The sequence below is a fragment of the Delphinapterus leucas genome, chromosome 1 (genome assembly GCF_059928025.1).
Source record: "Delphinapterus leucas isolate spDelLeu-1000000601 "Yukka" chromosome 1, BTC_Dleu_Yukka2, whole genome shotgun sequence".
NCBI classification, from domain to species: Eukaryota; Metazoa; Chordata; class Mammalia; order Artiodactyla; family Monodontidae; genus Delphinapterus; species Delphinapterus leucas.
This window is the reverse complement of record NC_143129.1, coordinates 180,376,911-180,392,214: the sequence shown is the minus strand read 5'-3', so window position 1 is coordinate 180,392,214 and position 15,304 is coordinate 180,376,911. Positions and strand designations below refer to the sequence as shown.

General features: G+C 41.3%; 1 protein-coding gene across 5 annotated transcripts in view; it reads left to right on the top strand.

Annotated features, from left to right (window-relative positions):
• Positions 1-819: 819 nt before the first annotated feature.
• PRDM2 (PR/SET domain 2) overlaps positions 820-15,304 on the top strand; it is a 119,362-nt gene continuing 104,877 nt past the window's right edge. For 2 of the 5 annotated variants that reach the window (XM_089900893.1, XM_089900882.1), the window contains exon 1: positions 1,020-14,889. In XM_089900893.1, the coding sequence (XP_089757019.1) occupies positions 14,881-14,889 (9 nt within the window). In that variant the 5' untranslated portion in view covers positions 1,020-14,880. Of the gene's footprint in view, positions 836-1,019; positions 14,890-15,304 lie in introns of those variants that run through there. The other 3 variants (XM_089900875.1, XM_022598665.3, XM_030763910.2) reach the window with 3 other exon arrangements.

Genomic DNA, 15,304 nt, shown 5'->3' with positions numbered 1-15,304 from the left:
CAACTCAACCCCGTTCATCTCCCTGAGAGCAGTCATTCGTTGTCACCCAGGCTGTCTGTTGGCTTCCTCGTTTGTAAATCACAAGTTCCACAAGGACAAGGCCAATGTCACGTTCTGTGCTGTAGCCCCAGCACGTAGCACAGTGCTAGACACATGGCGGGCAGGCAAGAAACACTTGTTTGTAATGAATGCGCAAATAAACCCAGCTGCATCCACCCTCTTGGAGCTGGGTCTTTTTTGGGGGAGGCTAGCCTGGTCCTTTAGGGAACAGGGGAAAATGGGGTCTGTGTTTACTCATTTGACACGGACATAGCGATGAACCCATTTTCCTTCACCCTCCGCCTTTTATTAAAGGCTGTGGGTTCTTGCAGTAACTTTCGATCGCGCAGAATCCCAAGCCTTTGGCGCGGACTGACTGGTGGCGGTGAGCCCCGGCGCTGACCGCTGGGGTCCGCGGGGTCCCCGTGAGGATGGCGCGCGTCGCAGCGCGTGCGGCCCAGGTCGTCGAGCCCGCGAGAACAGAGGTCGGGGCCCCGGGGCGAACACGCCTCTGAACCAGGGCGGCCCGGGTCCGCGCCCTCGGGGTGTGTGCAGCCCGGGTCTGGGACCTCCGGCAGCGGCGCGTCGGGGTCTGCTCAGCCGGGGGTCGCGGCCCTAGGCTACCGCGCGGGCAGCGCGGGTCCCTGAGGCCGTGCGGCCGGCGCCAACCGACGTCACTTCCGACCGGAGCCAAGATGGCGGAGGCGCGGCCGCGGGCTCCTGGGCCAGCGGAGGGGCGGCGGCGGCTCGGGCGGCGGCTCTCGGCGGTCTGAGGCGCGGGGCGCGGCGGGCGCAGGTAAGAGGCGGCCGGGGCGGGTGGCTTCCGGGACGGCGGCGGGCTCTGCGCCGGGACTCTCGTTCCTGCTCGCGAGGAGCGAGGCGGCAGGGGCGACACGCCGGGGACTCGGGCGTGTAGGGCCGGGCGGGCCGGCGGGCGCGCCCCTTCCGAGGTTCGGAGGTTCCTGTGTCCCGCGCCCGCGGGAGCCCCGGAACGAGGCGCGGCCCGCCGGCAGCCCGATGGCGGTCCGGGGTCAGTCCGTCCCGCGACGAGCACCTCGGCCCGGCCTTGGGGCCCGGCGCCGGGAAGTAGTAGGGTCCGCTTTGTCGCTGTTGGTTTGCCGCGCGCCCCGCGGGGAGGACGCGTGTGGGCTGCGGGGCGGCGGCGCCGGGCGGGCGGCTGCGACCCCAGCGGGTCCCAGGGCCGTTCCAATTTCAAGTCGTCTTGCTTCTCTTTTTTGTGTTGCAGCCGAACGTGTCTCTCACACTTTCGTTCTGAATTTGTTTTGTGTCTCGCGTCTTTGTGTTTCCTCAATTCACAAAGTGTGGTTTAAGCCTGGGAGTGTTCTCCCTCGGTAATCCCATCATAGACCCACCGGTGTTTTTGTTTTTAACAGACGTGCAGTTCTCTCTTACTCGTTTTGTTACCAGAGATAGCCACGAACCTGTTTTTTCATGGTGGCAAGTGAGACACGAAGTAGACCAAACAGGTCAGCGTCTTTTCCACACCTTCGTGGTTGCTCCCGACCCACACGTGAACCACTGAACCGGGAATAACCCCACATCGACCCGGGAAGCCCACATTCCCTCAACTACGCAGCTGTAATTTCCCCAGAGAGGACACGCATGCTGGCCCCTCATCTTCCGTTCAGCGTTGCATTGGGGTTTTGGTTCTATTTCAGAGGTGGAACGCCCTTTGGTGAATCCCAGTTAAGTCTTTAAATCCCTCTAATCAGACACTAAAATGGTGCTACCCAGAAGGCGATTAAAGTGTTACTTAAAGTTTTTGTTTACTACAGAAAAGCAGCCACAGTGTTTAACAAATGGAACCTTTCAGTGATTCTCTTAAGATGCCAGACTTCATCTCCGTTTGATCAGTTGTGTGCAAGTATTGGGGAAATGTAGGCCTTTAAACGTTGGTTGATTTTTTTTTTTAACATGTTATGAAATGTGTTGTACAAATATTAAGGAGGAGGAACTGAGAGACATAGCGTATGTTCCTTTTTAGTAGGGTCTTGCTTTTGAGATGGCATGCAGCTGCCCCTTCATTCTCCAGAAGCTAACTTACACTCATTTGCCCACATTCTTTTACATGTAGAATCTCAGTGTAGCCTTGAGAGGACCTTTAAAGATCATCAAACAACTCATTTCAAGCGATGGAAACTGAGATGGAAATTCATAGCAGGACTAACATTTGTTCACAGGTTCTGGTGTTCCAGGGCTCTTTTTACACATCTTTTTTGGTTTGGTTTAAATAAGTTAATACATTTGTAGTGGTTAGAAAAGTGCCAGGCATGTAATCATAACGCTCAATAGAGGTTCGCTTTTGTTGATTCTGAAGGTGGTTTCTTTCATTGAAAAGTTGGCATATTCACATTTGTTTTTTCTCATTTTGTGGCCAGTTCCTGAAACAATTCGGTATAAATTTGTAATAATGTATTGATATTCGTTTTGTAAGTACAAAACGTAACAAAAGATTCTCACTGTAGGACAATTTGAGAATGGAGAAAAGTACAAAGAAGGAATAGAAATCAGCCATTCCCTTCCCACTCCTCAGATAACCACTGTGAACATTTTGGCAGACCTCATTCTCCTCCCTGTCTCTCTTGGTGTGCATGAGTATTTCTTTCCTTGTATATATTTATTCACTTCTATATATTTACATTTTTTACAGTATTGATATCATATATACAGTTTGTCTTCCCTTACGATATTGTGAGCATATATCCAAGCCACTAAATCTTATTCAATATGATTTTTAATGGCCATGTCGGCCATAATTTATTTATCAATTCTGTATTGATCAGTAAGGTTTCTATAGCCTGAGATTTTCTTTTCGTTAAGATTTGTTTAAAAGGTTTTTCTATTGTGAATTTTAAAGTTCTGTCATCTTTTAAGATACATGAGAATGTAAATTCTGTTTTTTAGCCTCTAAACACTCATTCTTCCTGCCAACGCAGTTTTAAGAAATAGCACTCCGTTTCAGCTCCCTTTTTTTTTTTTTGCGGTACGCGGGCCTCTCACTGTTGTGGCGTCTCCCGTTGCGGAGCACAGGCTCTGGACGCGCAGGCTCAGCGGCCATGGCTCACGGGCCCAGCCGCTCCGCGGCATGTGGGATCTTCCTGGACCGGGGCACGAACCCGTTTCCCCTGCATCGGCAGGTGGACTCTCAACCACTGCGCCACCAGGGAAGCCCTCAGCTCCCTTTTATTCTCCTCCTTCAGCCGGGTCTGTGCAGTTACATACATATGTCTGCACGAATATTCTTTTGATGATTATTTTACGTTAGATGTTTATTTATTCATGGGGCTGTTTCTTTAAGCTGCCCATCTCTTTTCAAGTTCCAGATCTGATTTACAAACCTTTTAAGTCCTGTTAAATCATAGACTTTCCGGGATGGAAAGCACCTTAGGTTATTTACTATTTTCATGTCTTCTGACTTGATTTTCATGCTATTTTTAATTCCCATGCAGAAGAAAAAAAGCCTGTGGGCTGCACTAGAAAACTCCACAGTGGGGACTGAAAAGGGAGTAGGTGGACAGTGGGGGAAAATTGTCAAGCTTGCGTGGCAACGTGTAGATCCAGGGAGTTTCCAAATGATGGGGATGTTACCCGACAGAGACTACTACTGATACTGCTGACGTGTGTCTGGGGCTGTGCCGTTTGCCTGGAGCTCCTCAGTTATGCTCTCACTCCTCCCGGCACTTGGTGAGAGGTCTGGGGTCCTGTTCTGGCTCTTTACTTTTGAAGTTAGTTGTTTATAGTTAGAGCTGATAAAATCATCTGAAGGCAGTACTTAGGCTCCACTAAAGCAGGGTTTCTTGGCCTCAACATGGTTGACTTTGGGGTTGGGTAATTTGTGTGGGCTGACCTGTACCTTGTAGGATGTTTGGCAGCATCCCTAACCTCTACCCCCCAGATGCCAGTGGCACCTCCACCAGGTGTGACAGTCGACAGTCTCCAGGCATTACCAGATGTCCGTCCCTTGGGGGGGGGCAAAATCTCCCCAGTTCGCAGCCACTGCATTAAACGGAAGTCCATCAGACTGGGTGGTTGAATCATTGAAGCGGTTTATGGAATCTCTGTAGTCACAGAACTGGAAGAATATACTGTTCAACGCATGGTTAACCTCAGGTCCCCACTGAAGCCAGGGAATGGACCTACTGTGGAAGTTCTTTCCTGAGTTTGGTTTTATGACTTTGTTGAATGGTCACTTTCAGAAATTTTGCTTTGGCGTCCCTTTCGTGGCAAGAGGTAAAGCAATGTGAGGTAACCTGGAAACTACGGAGGAGTTTTCATGACATAGGATCAGCGTTCCCAGTGTGTAGGTTAAATTATTAGGAATTTTAAATAAATTTGCATAGAGTTGATACCTGGTGAATAATTTAAGCTTGTGGTCTGTTATACTGAATAACACGGAAACAATGGTCTTTCCTAGAAAATGAGACTTAGTGAAGCAACCCCTTAAAAACTGATGATAAAAGTCTAGTTTTTCTAAAATCTTTTTTTTTTTAAACCACCGGTTCAGGGTTATGCACTGAAAGTGATAAATTTGTCCTGAAGAAATAAAGTTTACTTTTGAAGTGCTTACTATTACTTTATAATTTAGAGATAGGTTATTGATTTTTATGGCAAACATGCAACTTCCCCTGGGGAAAAAAAGTATAAGTTGTCAAATCTTTATTTGAATTATTTAAAAGAACAGTATAGATTGAAATTTTATCGAGGAATAAGTAATCTTTAATCAGTAGTAATAGTAATAATAATAATAATGAGTAATTTAGCACTTAACAGATAAATAAAGCAGAAAAGAAGAGACGTGCTCTTGGACCACATTTGATAATGGGCTGGTTTTCTGAATTACAGAGTATCTGAATGCACAGAATCACATTCATGCACTGGGATGAATGCATGTGTCATTTAAATATTCTTTCTTAAAGAGAATGCCTTTCATTCCCCACCCTGACTTCCCTGAAGCATGTATTAGAGTTATTGTATGTAATAAATCTGGTTCATTTGGAGTGAATTATACTTATAATATTTTTCTCAGTACTATATAATATTTATTCTTAGGGTCTTGGTTCACGTCATCTACTCTGTTTTCATTTATTAGTCCTTTGGAGCATACAATAAAGGAGGTTTCACTGAATACTTATATATTTGCCAGCCATTTTGGTGAAAAACGTATTTTGTAGCTCTTGCAATAAATCATATGATAGGCTTTGCTTTGGAAGAGCTAAATTACTTCTTGGCACAGTTTGCCTGAAATATGGAAAGCTAAGTGCAACTGTTAGTTTGATTACCGTGGGCAGCCTGTCTGGAAATTGGCGAAACTTTACATGTGCATGTAAGTAGTTCCACTAAGACTTCATTAAACTCTGGTGGGAAAATTCTGTGGCATTTTCAAGTAATTTAAATGATGCCATCAATATTTGAAGAGAATTGTGAGATTCACCAAACCCTTATATATCAGTATGAATTCTGCACATTTCATAAGACCTTATTAAGGCAGTGTAAATTAGGCATAAATTGGAGTATCAGTATAAAAATGAGATTCTAAATGTTTCCCATTCCGTGAGTCTTATTTTAGGGACTTTGCCGTAATTCTGAGAGGCCTAATTTTGAAGTACATCTAAAAGTAGGAATTTTAAAAAGATGGACTCTTGGGATAAATTTAGATTCTTCATTGTGAAGCTCTGTTACCTCTGTTAGAGGTTATTGAGCAGGTCAGGTCACTTGTTCTGGGTGATAAATATTGTATCAGTGCAATTCCCTGGTAATTTATTTGAGCGCTACCTCGATATACAGAATAAACTATCTCACAGATCAAGCGCAGGGACTTCGTTATTTCTGGCCGTGGTAGGGGTAGGACAGTTATCTTCTCTCTCTTCTTCCTGTTTGAAAAGTGTGGACAGTGATTACTTCTGTCTTTTCCTGGGATGTTTTAAGAAGAATAGGTGAATATGTGAGCAATTTGAGATACTTTAGGTTTTTCAGAAACATTAATAGCGTTTTTCTTAGATACCTGTTTAATATAATAGGTATTGAGGGATAACGTGGCAGTTATTTTCAAGAGAAACACTTCCAAGTTATCTCTCAGTCCTAAAGGTTTTTGGCCTGTCCCATCCTCCCACTACTGAACATGGTGGAGGGGGCGACTTTTTCTCCTAGTTTTTTCCATGCCTTTTGCACAAAGGCCAGTCCTTCATCTTCTACTCTTCTCTCTGGATAATTTTTCTCTTGGCAATTTCCTCTGTCCCTAGGTACCCCCTTGTGGCTGAAGACTTTAAAATCTCTGTCCCCCCACCTTGAAGGCAGTCTGTGGTGGGACCTTTTTTTCCCGTTTGATGGATGCAGCTTCCCCTGAATGTCTGGCCTCTCCTCAGAGCCTCTAACATGGAACTCACCACCTTCCACTTAAATGCCATCCCTACTCCTGGCTGCCCTGTCTTTAAAATGTACACATTCTTCTTGTCAGTCACATACCAGATTTTGAACTCATCTTCACCATCTCTTTTTACCTCCTGTTCAGTTAGAAAACACATTCTGTTCATTCTTCCTCTGCAGTGCTAGTCATATTTTTTGTTTCTTTTCAGCTGTCATCTGTGTTTCAAACCTTTATCGCTTATCATCCAGATTCTTAACCGGCTTGCCTGGCCCCAGTCTTTCTGGCTGCCCTTTCCTCTCCTGCCTCCTCACTCTTTCCTGTCAATTTAACCTTCCTAAACTGTTAGGCATTGCTTTGTTTGTGGCAGTTCTCCGTCGGAAACTCCTCTGGGGCAAGTTGCCCCCCCCCAGGTGGCCGAAGCTGCCTTGCTGATGGGCAGCCCTGAAAGCAGACTCTTTCCCTGGCCTCCTGCCTGCATACGTTCACCGGCTCTGCTTTTAAGTAATCCCTCTTCCATCTTTCTCTGAAGACCCTCAGGGCCTGTGGAGTGGGTCAGGAGGGAGGCTGGGTGGATAATAACTCCTCCCTCACTACCTGGGGATCGAACGTTACACACAGGCCAAGTTTACTTTTAACCTGGAACTTAAAACGCCCCTAGAACTATCCCATCTAGCCTATCACTGCTCTGCACAGACCCTCACTTGAGTGGCACTGGCTGGCTTACTATAGCGGATGGCACCAAGGGGTTGTCTTTCATCCTCTGTATCATACATGGGGGGCGGGCATTCCTCTTTACCTTGAAAGGAGAACCACAAATAATTTATTTTGAGGAAACATACTTCCCTTTAAACAATAAAAATTCATGTGTGTACAGAGCTTCTTCAACTGTAGAGCAGTACACAGACATTACTCTGCAAACGGTAGGTGTTGCTGTTATTTTAAAATGCTCTTGAGAACAGAAATAGTTACATATTTAGAGGATAGGCTCCAAACCTCAGTTTTATTTAAAGTAGAAGAGTCACTCCCTACCAGAATAATAATGAACTCTTGGGAGACGACCTCTAGGACCTCGTGATTGTGAGCCCGGCATCTTAGTGAAATCTAGTTTCAGTTGTCACTTTATGTGGTGTAACTTGTGATTTTGCCCTGTTATTCGCTTATGAATTTCAGAAGCCTCCTTGTCATTTATGTGTAGTTTGTGGAGGCTGAGTTTTCCTGTGTATTTTATTGTGTAGGAAGAACCAAAAAAGCTCCGAGCAGCCACGTGTAAGGTGACCGTATTAATGCTCAGAAAGTGAGAAAGTGCATACTTGAGAGCCGGGACAAGAGCCTCACGTTACTGAAGCCTTCCTCCCTTTTAAAGGAAATTCAGAAGTATTTTGGGCGTTCTTGAAAATCTCTCAATTTTACATGTTTAATCACATAAGTAACATCTGCATTGGCAGCTCCAGTGGAAGAACAATAACTCAAAGGGCTCAGTTGAGAACTCATTTTATTTTGGGAATTGTGAAGTGAACTGTCACGGGGCATCTTTTGCTTTTAGAAAATTTGTGTTTGATTTGGAAGCTTGGCATTTGAGTGTTAGGAAAGAATCGACTTAATTTTCCTTTTATAATAATTTGAAGTTTTTACACATCTAACATAGGGGAAATGTTAGAGAAGTATTTCATAGGAACTTCTTTGAGTTTAATGCTGTTTTGTAGAATATACAGTCAGCAGCTGGTTCAGCTGTCCTTTTCTGGGGAGAGATGGGAGTTGTAATAATGATCTTGAATCTGTGCACAGTTCTCATCAGACAGCGGGGACTCGCTGGAAAGATGGAGAAATGGAAAGCATTTGTAGAATTATTGTAGAAACCCTAAACAAACCCTGAAATTTTTGATGTAATAAATTAAACGTTCAGCATAATATAATGACATAGATGTACACATTTAGTCAAAAGAATAGGGAGAGCGTATAATAGTAGCCATCTATAACAGCAGCAGGTAAATGATAAATAATCAGCAATTGCTATACATTTATTGCTAAGCCAGCTCTTTATTAGTGGATGCTTGGAGCAGTGTTTTTTGAAAAATTTCCTTTTAATTTTTTTTTTCAAGTGAAGGAGAGATATTCTAAGGGAAGAAAAGAACCCTAAAGTGCCAGAATCTAAATTTGGATTTATAGTACTCTCCTAGTTTATCTGCTGGTCTCTTATTTAACATTCTACTGTGGTGTTGTTTAACTTAGATGTTTCAAACAAAAACTCTAATCAACCTCGTTGTCTCACCGGAGCTCTGTGGTGGCTCTGAAGCCATTCAAAACAGCGGACCTTCTGGTTTTCCCCTCAGTTCTGTGGAAACTGTTGTCAATATCGAATTATCTCACCTGGAGTAAATTCTCTAATCTCTGCTTCCTTATTTAGGTTGGTGTCAGGACACTGCTCTATGAATTTGGGGAATCAGGCTCTGGGATATTTGCCTGTGGTATTCTGGGCCTCATTGAGGAAACCAGTTTATTGAAATGGGAGAAATCACTGGTTTATTTGTGAGCGTTCTGTTCTCTTTGTATCTCTTAATATACACTTTAGGTGGGGAAATTCCTCTGTGTGATATGGTTTGTTATACCATTGCCTTTTGCCTCGGGTGGAAATCATTCTAGACGGTAAGAAACATGAGCAATTTAAAGCAGTAAGAGTTCATATTCTCTGATTTACCAAAGAATTACCAAATCCTTGCTGTATTCTCAGTCTCTTTACACGCGCGCGTGCGCGCGCACACACACACACACACACACACAGACTCCTTATGCTGAGAATGATAAACATACCAGTTTTGATGTTTTCCACTTTAGCGTATTTAATTTGGTGATATCGTCTGCTTTTTAAAAGGAAGGTTGGGGGTATATATTCTTCAGTGTGAAACTGGATGTTCTGGATGATTATTCTTGTGAAATTTGTATATTATTTCAGAAAAGGAAAACGAATGATTTTTCATTTAGCAAATTGCTAGGCAGATTCAATATTTATGAATTGTGTGCTTTTGCTTAATCCAACGAATAGATGCTAAAAGTTTTCATATTGATAGCTAGAGTTTATAGATTGTAACTTGGTGATTCCATTCTTCTGGTAGGAATTATGAATGGTAGCTTTTTCTAGTGAGTACATCAGCTGTGTTTGTTAATAAAAACTGCATTTGAGAAGTTGGCATAATTTAGATATTTTGATTATTTTTCTAGAAGTTTCTGGATTGCAAGAATCAAGCTGAGTGTTAAGCACTGTAAATCTCCTCCGCAAAAAGCTTAATCGTCTCTGTGTTTACTACGATGATATTCATTTACCATGAGAGATCTACTGTATGTAGTGATGAGTTTTAGAATCATTTTTTTAATGTAGGTCATAAACTTTCCAAGACTCCTTTTACAAAGTGATATTTTTAAAACTTGTTTTTTTGGCATCTAGTCCATTTTCCAGTGTGTTTATGATTTTAAACATTTTGATACAGTCATGCTAGTTCTCTTATTTTTGTTTCACTCTTTGTCCATAAGCTGTGTGTTGCTTCCTGAATCTTAAAAGTTAGTTTCTTCTGAGTCTTGATGTTACAATGTGGGATTTTTTTGTAATCTAAGAGAATAATTATAATATTAGTGACCCCTAAGTGAATGTTGCAAATTTGATTATTTTCCAAATAGCCCAAAAGATCTAAACTGATTCAAAAGAATAATTATAAAGTAATTATCAGTAACTTATAGGTGAATATGCGAATCAAATAATTATTTTCCTCATTCTTTCCCTTTCCTCCCAGACTTAAACTAATCTTAAAGAATCTGCTATTGCTTTTTCTTTAAAGGCTTTTCATACAGTTTTGTAGGTTTCACAAGTCTACAAAGGACAGGTACGACAGATTGACGTGTTAGACGTATTGCATTAATGGTAGTTTGTGTCTCTCTTTTTTTTTTTAATCTGCCTTATCTCAGAGGATGCGTGATAGAGGTATGGCTGGGGCTGCAGAGCCGGTCTGACCCTGGAACTGCATATTTCTATGGGGTTTCCTGCATATTTCTAGATTTTCTGGTCTCTGGCCTCCATGTCAGATGACAGCAGCTTAACAGTTGCTGAGGTTGTCTTGACTTTCTAAGGGACTTGCATTTGAATAATGACCCTAATTATTCTATTGTTGCTGTATTCATACTGATCATGTATAATCAAATCATCTTTATGGTATTATTAAGCTAAATATTTGTAATGAAGATTTGCCCTAGAATTTGAAAGCAGTATCTTGAAAAGTTAAGTACGTGTATATTATTAAAACCTTGGATCTGTGAAATCAAGATTAAGCTCTTAGTTTTGTAGGAGTGTATGCTGTTAGTAAAGTATAGTTGGTGATAGAAATTCACATGCTCTAAATCTGTATCTGTCTAATATACTTTATCTGAAAAGCGTCAACAGGTAGAATAGAAGGGAAATGTAGACATACTAAAGAAGATTTGGTCAGGCATAGAAATCCAAAAAAGAAACTAAGACAGAATCCAGGGTCAGAGAAGTCCTAGGGATTTTAAGATTTTCATTATTTACCATTGGAAAACTGAAGACACAATTATTAAGCATTTTTTAAGGTTTGATAGCATTATTAAGTTTCGGTGATAGGTGTGGAAAGATTTCTCTTTGCTTCTACACTGATAGGATTGATACTTCAAGTTCTCACATTTGATAAAACTTAGACCTTGAGATATCTGAGTTAGATAAGGGGGTATATAAATCAATGCTATTGAAGTCAACACTGAATGTGAAAGGTACGTAGAATTGCCAGGCACTTCCACAGGGGTTTTGCAATCCTGGAGGAATCTTAAGGAAGTTATTCCAATGACAATGTTTAGAATCTGTAGTTGCTCTAAAGTATATTATCATATTGTAGCTAGGACATGATTACTACAGTTCAGAGGTTCTCCACTGGGAGGGTATCTGGGGATGTGTGTAGGTATTTTTGGTTGTCAGAATGCTCGGAGGGACTGCTGGCATTGATTACGCAGGGCAGTGCTGCGTGGCCTTAATGGAAGGGACAGTCCTGCACAAGAGTTCTCCAGCTCAAAATGCAGTGGTCCTCTGTTGAGAGAGACTGCTAAAATCTCAGTTCTTTTCTTGTAACGTCCCTTGTTTTTAGTATAGTTTAATAAATCTAATTTAAAATATCATTTGAGAAGTCAGTGTCAGATTTGCAATGTTTTTGATTATTGTAAAATATTTTAGATATATAATATGACAGTGTTGTGAGTCAAGAGGGAGAAAGAAAAAAAAATGAGGGTGTGGTTTTTAGCAATTAGGATTAGAAGTGATAGGAGGATCTAAGCATACGGGGTAATTGTGAACCCTTAAACAAAGGTGTTAAGATCGTCTAGTCTCTGGAAAGAAATGATAGGTGCATTCCTATTTGGACCGAGAGGGAACAGACAGTGTAGAAAATCAGAGAGAAGATTATTAATATCTGAATTGTATTGTAACTTTTTTACTAAGAAAAAGATTCATTGAGATAAATGGAAGACTAAGATGTTTCCAGTACTTTAATATTTTAGTTATTCATTTTTAGATGTCACAGTATCTAAGTGGTTTGGTTTGTGCCTGTGAGCCAGCAACTACAAAACGGGAGGAAAAGGAAGGGAAGATGTTTTAAATAAAGAGGGAAAGCAGATGACAAGCAGATGGAAAGAAGGAGGCAGCATCTCAGAAAATGGCAGCTCCATTCTTCCATGTCCTTAGGATAAAAACCCTGGTGTCATCCTTCACTTCCTCTCTTTTTTTCATACATAGTATCGAATCTGGCAGCAAATCCTGGGGACTCTATTTTAAAAATAGATCCAGGATCCAATGACTTCTCATATCTCCTCTGCTACCTGGGCCAAGGCACTATCATCTCTTGCCTATTTTGGGGCATTAGCCTCCTAAGAGGTCACCCTACCTCCTTACGGTCTCTTTTTAAATCTAAGTCACACTAGGTCACTTCTGCCACCTTAAGCCTCCCAGTGGCTTTCCATCTCTGGTTGGAAAAGCTATAGCCATTCTGGTGAACAGCGCTTACCTTGCGAAGCCTGTGCTTAAATCTGCCTCCCCTGTACCCCTCTCCACTCTGTACCACCGCCTCCTGCACTAGGCCTCTCATCTACTGTGTACAGTCTTACTCCCTTATGATGCTCCTCCCCCATCCCTTCCTGACTCTCAGCTCTTCTCCTTCCAGCTTTTAGCAGATGTCCCTTCTCAGTGAGGCCTTCTCTGACCATACTGATGGATTCACAGGCAGTGAGATAGAGACAGTTTAAAATCCCTGTCTCCCTGTCCCTCCTCTCCATGTGCCTCTCTGTTTTTCTCTAAAGCACTTTCATTGTCTGACTTACTACACATTTTACTTGCTTATTTGTTTACTGTGGTCTCCTTCCTGAGAGGGCAGGGATCCGTGTGCTCACTGTTCAAAAGCAGAGCTTGGCACATAGTAGGTGCAAGGTGAGGCAAGAGTAAAAAGCTGGTGAGATATGGTTAAGAAACCATAGCAGAAACCAAAATTTTGATACTGTGGCGGAGTTATCTTAACTTCCTTGAGTTTGTGTCGTTAGTTGAGGGACTTACCTTGTGAAAATTAACAGAGCTGATTTATTTGACGGTAGCACAGTGCCTGCTGGTCTTAGAAGAAGCTTCATAAATGATACCGATGATTCTTGTGAGAAGGAAAAGACAAACCAAGGGAAATGATAAAGCATCTTTCCAAAGATCTTTTTCATTAAAACATTTGCATTTTACTGCAGGTTGTTTCTCAGAGCGAACTCTTCGTGGCCATCGTTAGTAAATCCACCTCTGAAAGTTTAGTGAGAGGGCAGATGAAACCCCTGCCATTTCATTCACTTCTGGAGCCCTAAGGTGTCACACAAGGTCCTCCTGGTGGAACTGTACGGCTGTCAGTAGGCATCTGGTAGAGGGGGTCGGGCGTGCACGCCTCAGGGGCCACTAATCTCATCACTGTTTGACAAATACACATTTTAAACTTTATAATGATTTCAAGTCTCATAGAAAAGGATGGATTATATTCAATAAAGGATGTATATACTAAGGAAGGACATGTTAAAAATACGTGAGAAAGATGCTTAATGTTAAAATTTAAAGGAATGGACTTCATGGGTTAACCACCAGTTTTCTGAAATTGTATTCACTGAGTATTTACTTCATAAAAGTTTATATTTGTATAGCACTGAGCTCTCTAACAAATTCCAAGTTATCAAATACATTCCCTGTGCCAGTTACGAATAAAAACGAGTTCAGGTGACCAGGCCCTAGCTTAAATATAGTTCCTTTGTTAAAGGTGATCCAGGTGAGTGTGGTTAAAGAGCTCAAGAAAAAAAAAACCCAAAACGATCCATATTAATGAAATGGGGTGAAATGTCAAAGCACTATTCTTTAGGATAGTGGGCAGGCTATCTGCCCAGTGGCAGGTATATTCTCGGGCGAATAATGTCCCTGAATTATACTTTCTTTGGTTTATTAGCAGTTAGAACATGAAGTTACAATGTGAGCAGAGTCTTGTGTGTCTAGGAAGAAAACATAAATATAGGTAAACTCGTGAAGAAATAGAATTATGCTTAATGATGTGTATGTATACATGCTGAAAACAAGAATATTACAGTGCAAGTGCTACTCTCATGATTTTCATATATTATGAATGACATCAAATGACTCCTAAGAGAGAACGTTGCAGAAAGGACCATCTTCATAGGTTGTTATCTAGAGACAGGTATGTCATTTGCATTTCCAAGAAATGATTTTGTCGTCTTGTTACTATACTCTGAATAAATTGAAGAAAAATTTTAAAGGAATAAGTGTAGGTCTTCCCAAACAGCTTTTATTAAAACATTTGCATTTTACTTCAAAGTTTTCATTCTTTTCCTCAAAGAGAACTCTCCATGGAAATGTTAGTAAGTCCACCTTTCTACTTCAGGAACTTGAAAAACAAAATAACTATACGTTATTGTGTTTTTCTAATTGTGTTTGTATTCAACACAGTATTGATATAAGTAAAAGAAGAACATTTACATTGCATAATAAGTTACTCAGCACTGCTTTGTGTTTCTGTTAACAAAGCTAATTTATTTCTTCTTAGGGATGATTCAGTTCCAAAGCAAAAATTTGATGTCATTCTAATGAGTCTGCTTTCAATTGTAGAGTACAGTGAAGCCTCAGTAAAGAATAGTAAGACATCTATTTTATTGTAGATAATAAATCTGCAAAGTAAGTTCTCAGCATATATTGAAGTTGATCTGGCATGGAGTTGCTTTATGAATAGCCCTTTGAGCAAACTCTACAGTTCTGTATGTAGTTTTAAATCACTGTAACTTTGTAGGCAGGTACATATCACAATTGTCTGTTTTTCTTTTTAGGGCTCATGTAATCAAAGAAGTTTCTTTGTTGTGTGTATCTTTTCAGAACACAACAGGAATTGAAAATGAATCAGGTGAGTTTAAAAATAAGAATTTATACAAATACATTACCTAGATGTTAGACCAGTTCTTGATTTTTAAAAGATAGTAACACACACCTTCATTCCTCCCAGATTTTCCTTTCTGTTTCTTAATACCATTCATTAGTTCATCATTTTCATAGTGTGTGTTTGTTCGTGGAGTGTGCATTGTTTTGGCATGAGTTGGCTTTTCTGTGGAACCCTGAGTAGAGGACTCATTCTTAGGGACCTTAGTTCAGACTTTCTTTTTTTACCTTCCCTGCCACACTCTAGTGTTATTCTTTTGTTTTGAAGCTTATTAAGCTTTCATTTTTAGTACTTTTTATTTTGTAATAACCCATTGGTTGCACAGGGAAAATTGGAAGTTATTTTTAGAGACCAAAACTGAATGGGAAACTTTAAGCTTTCT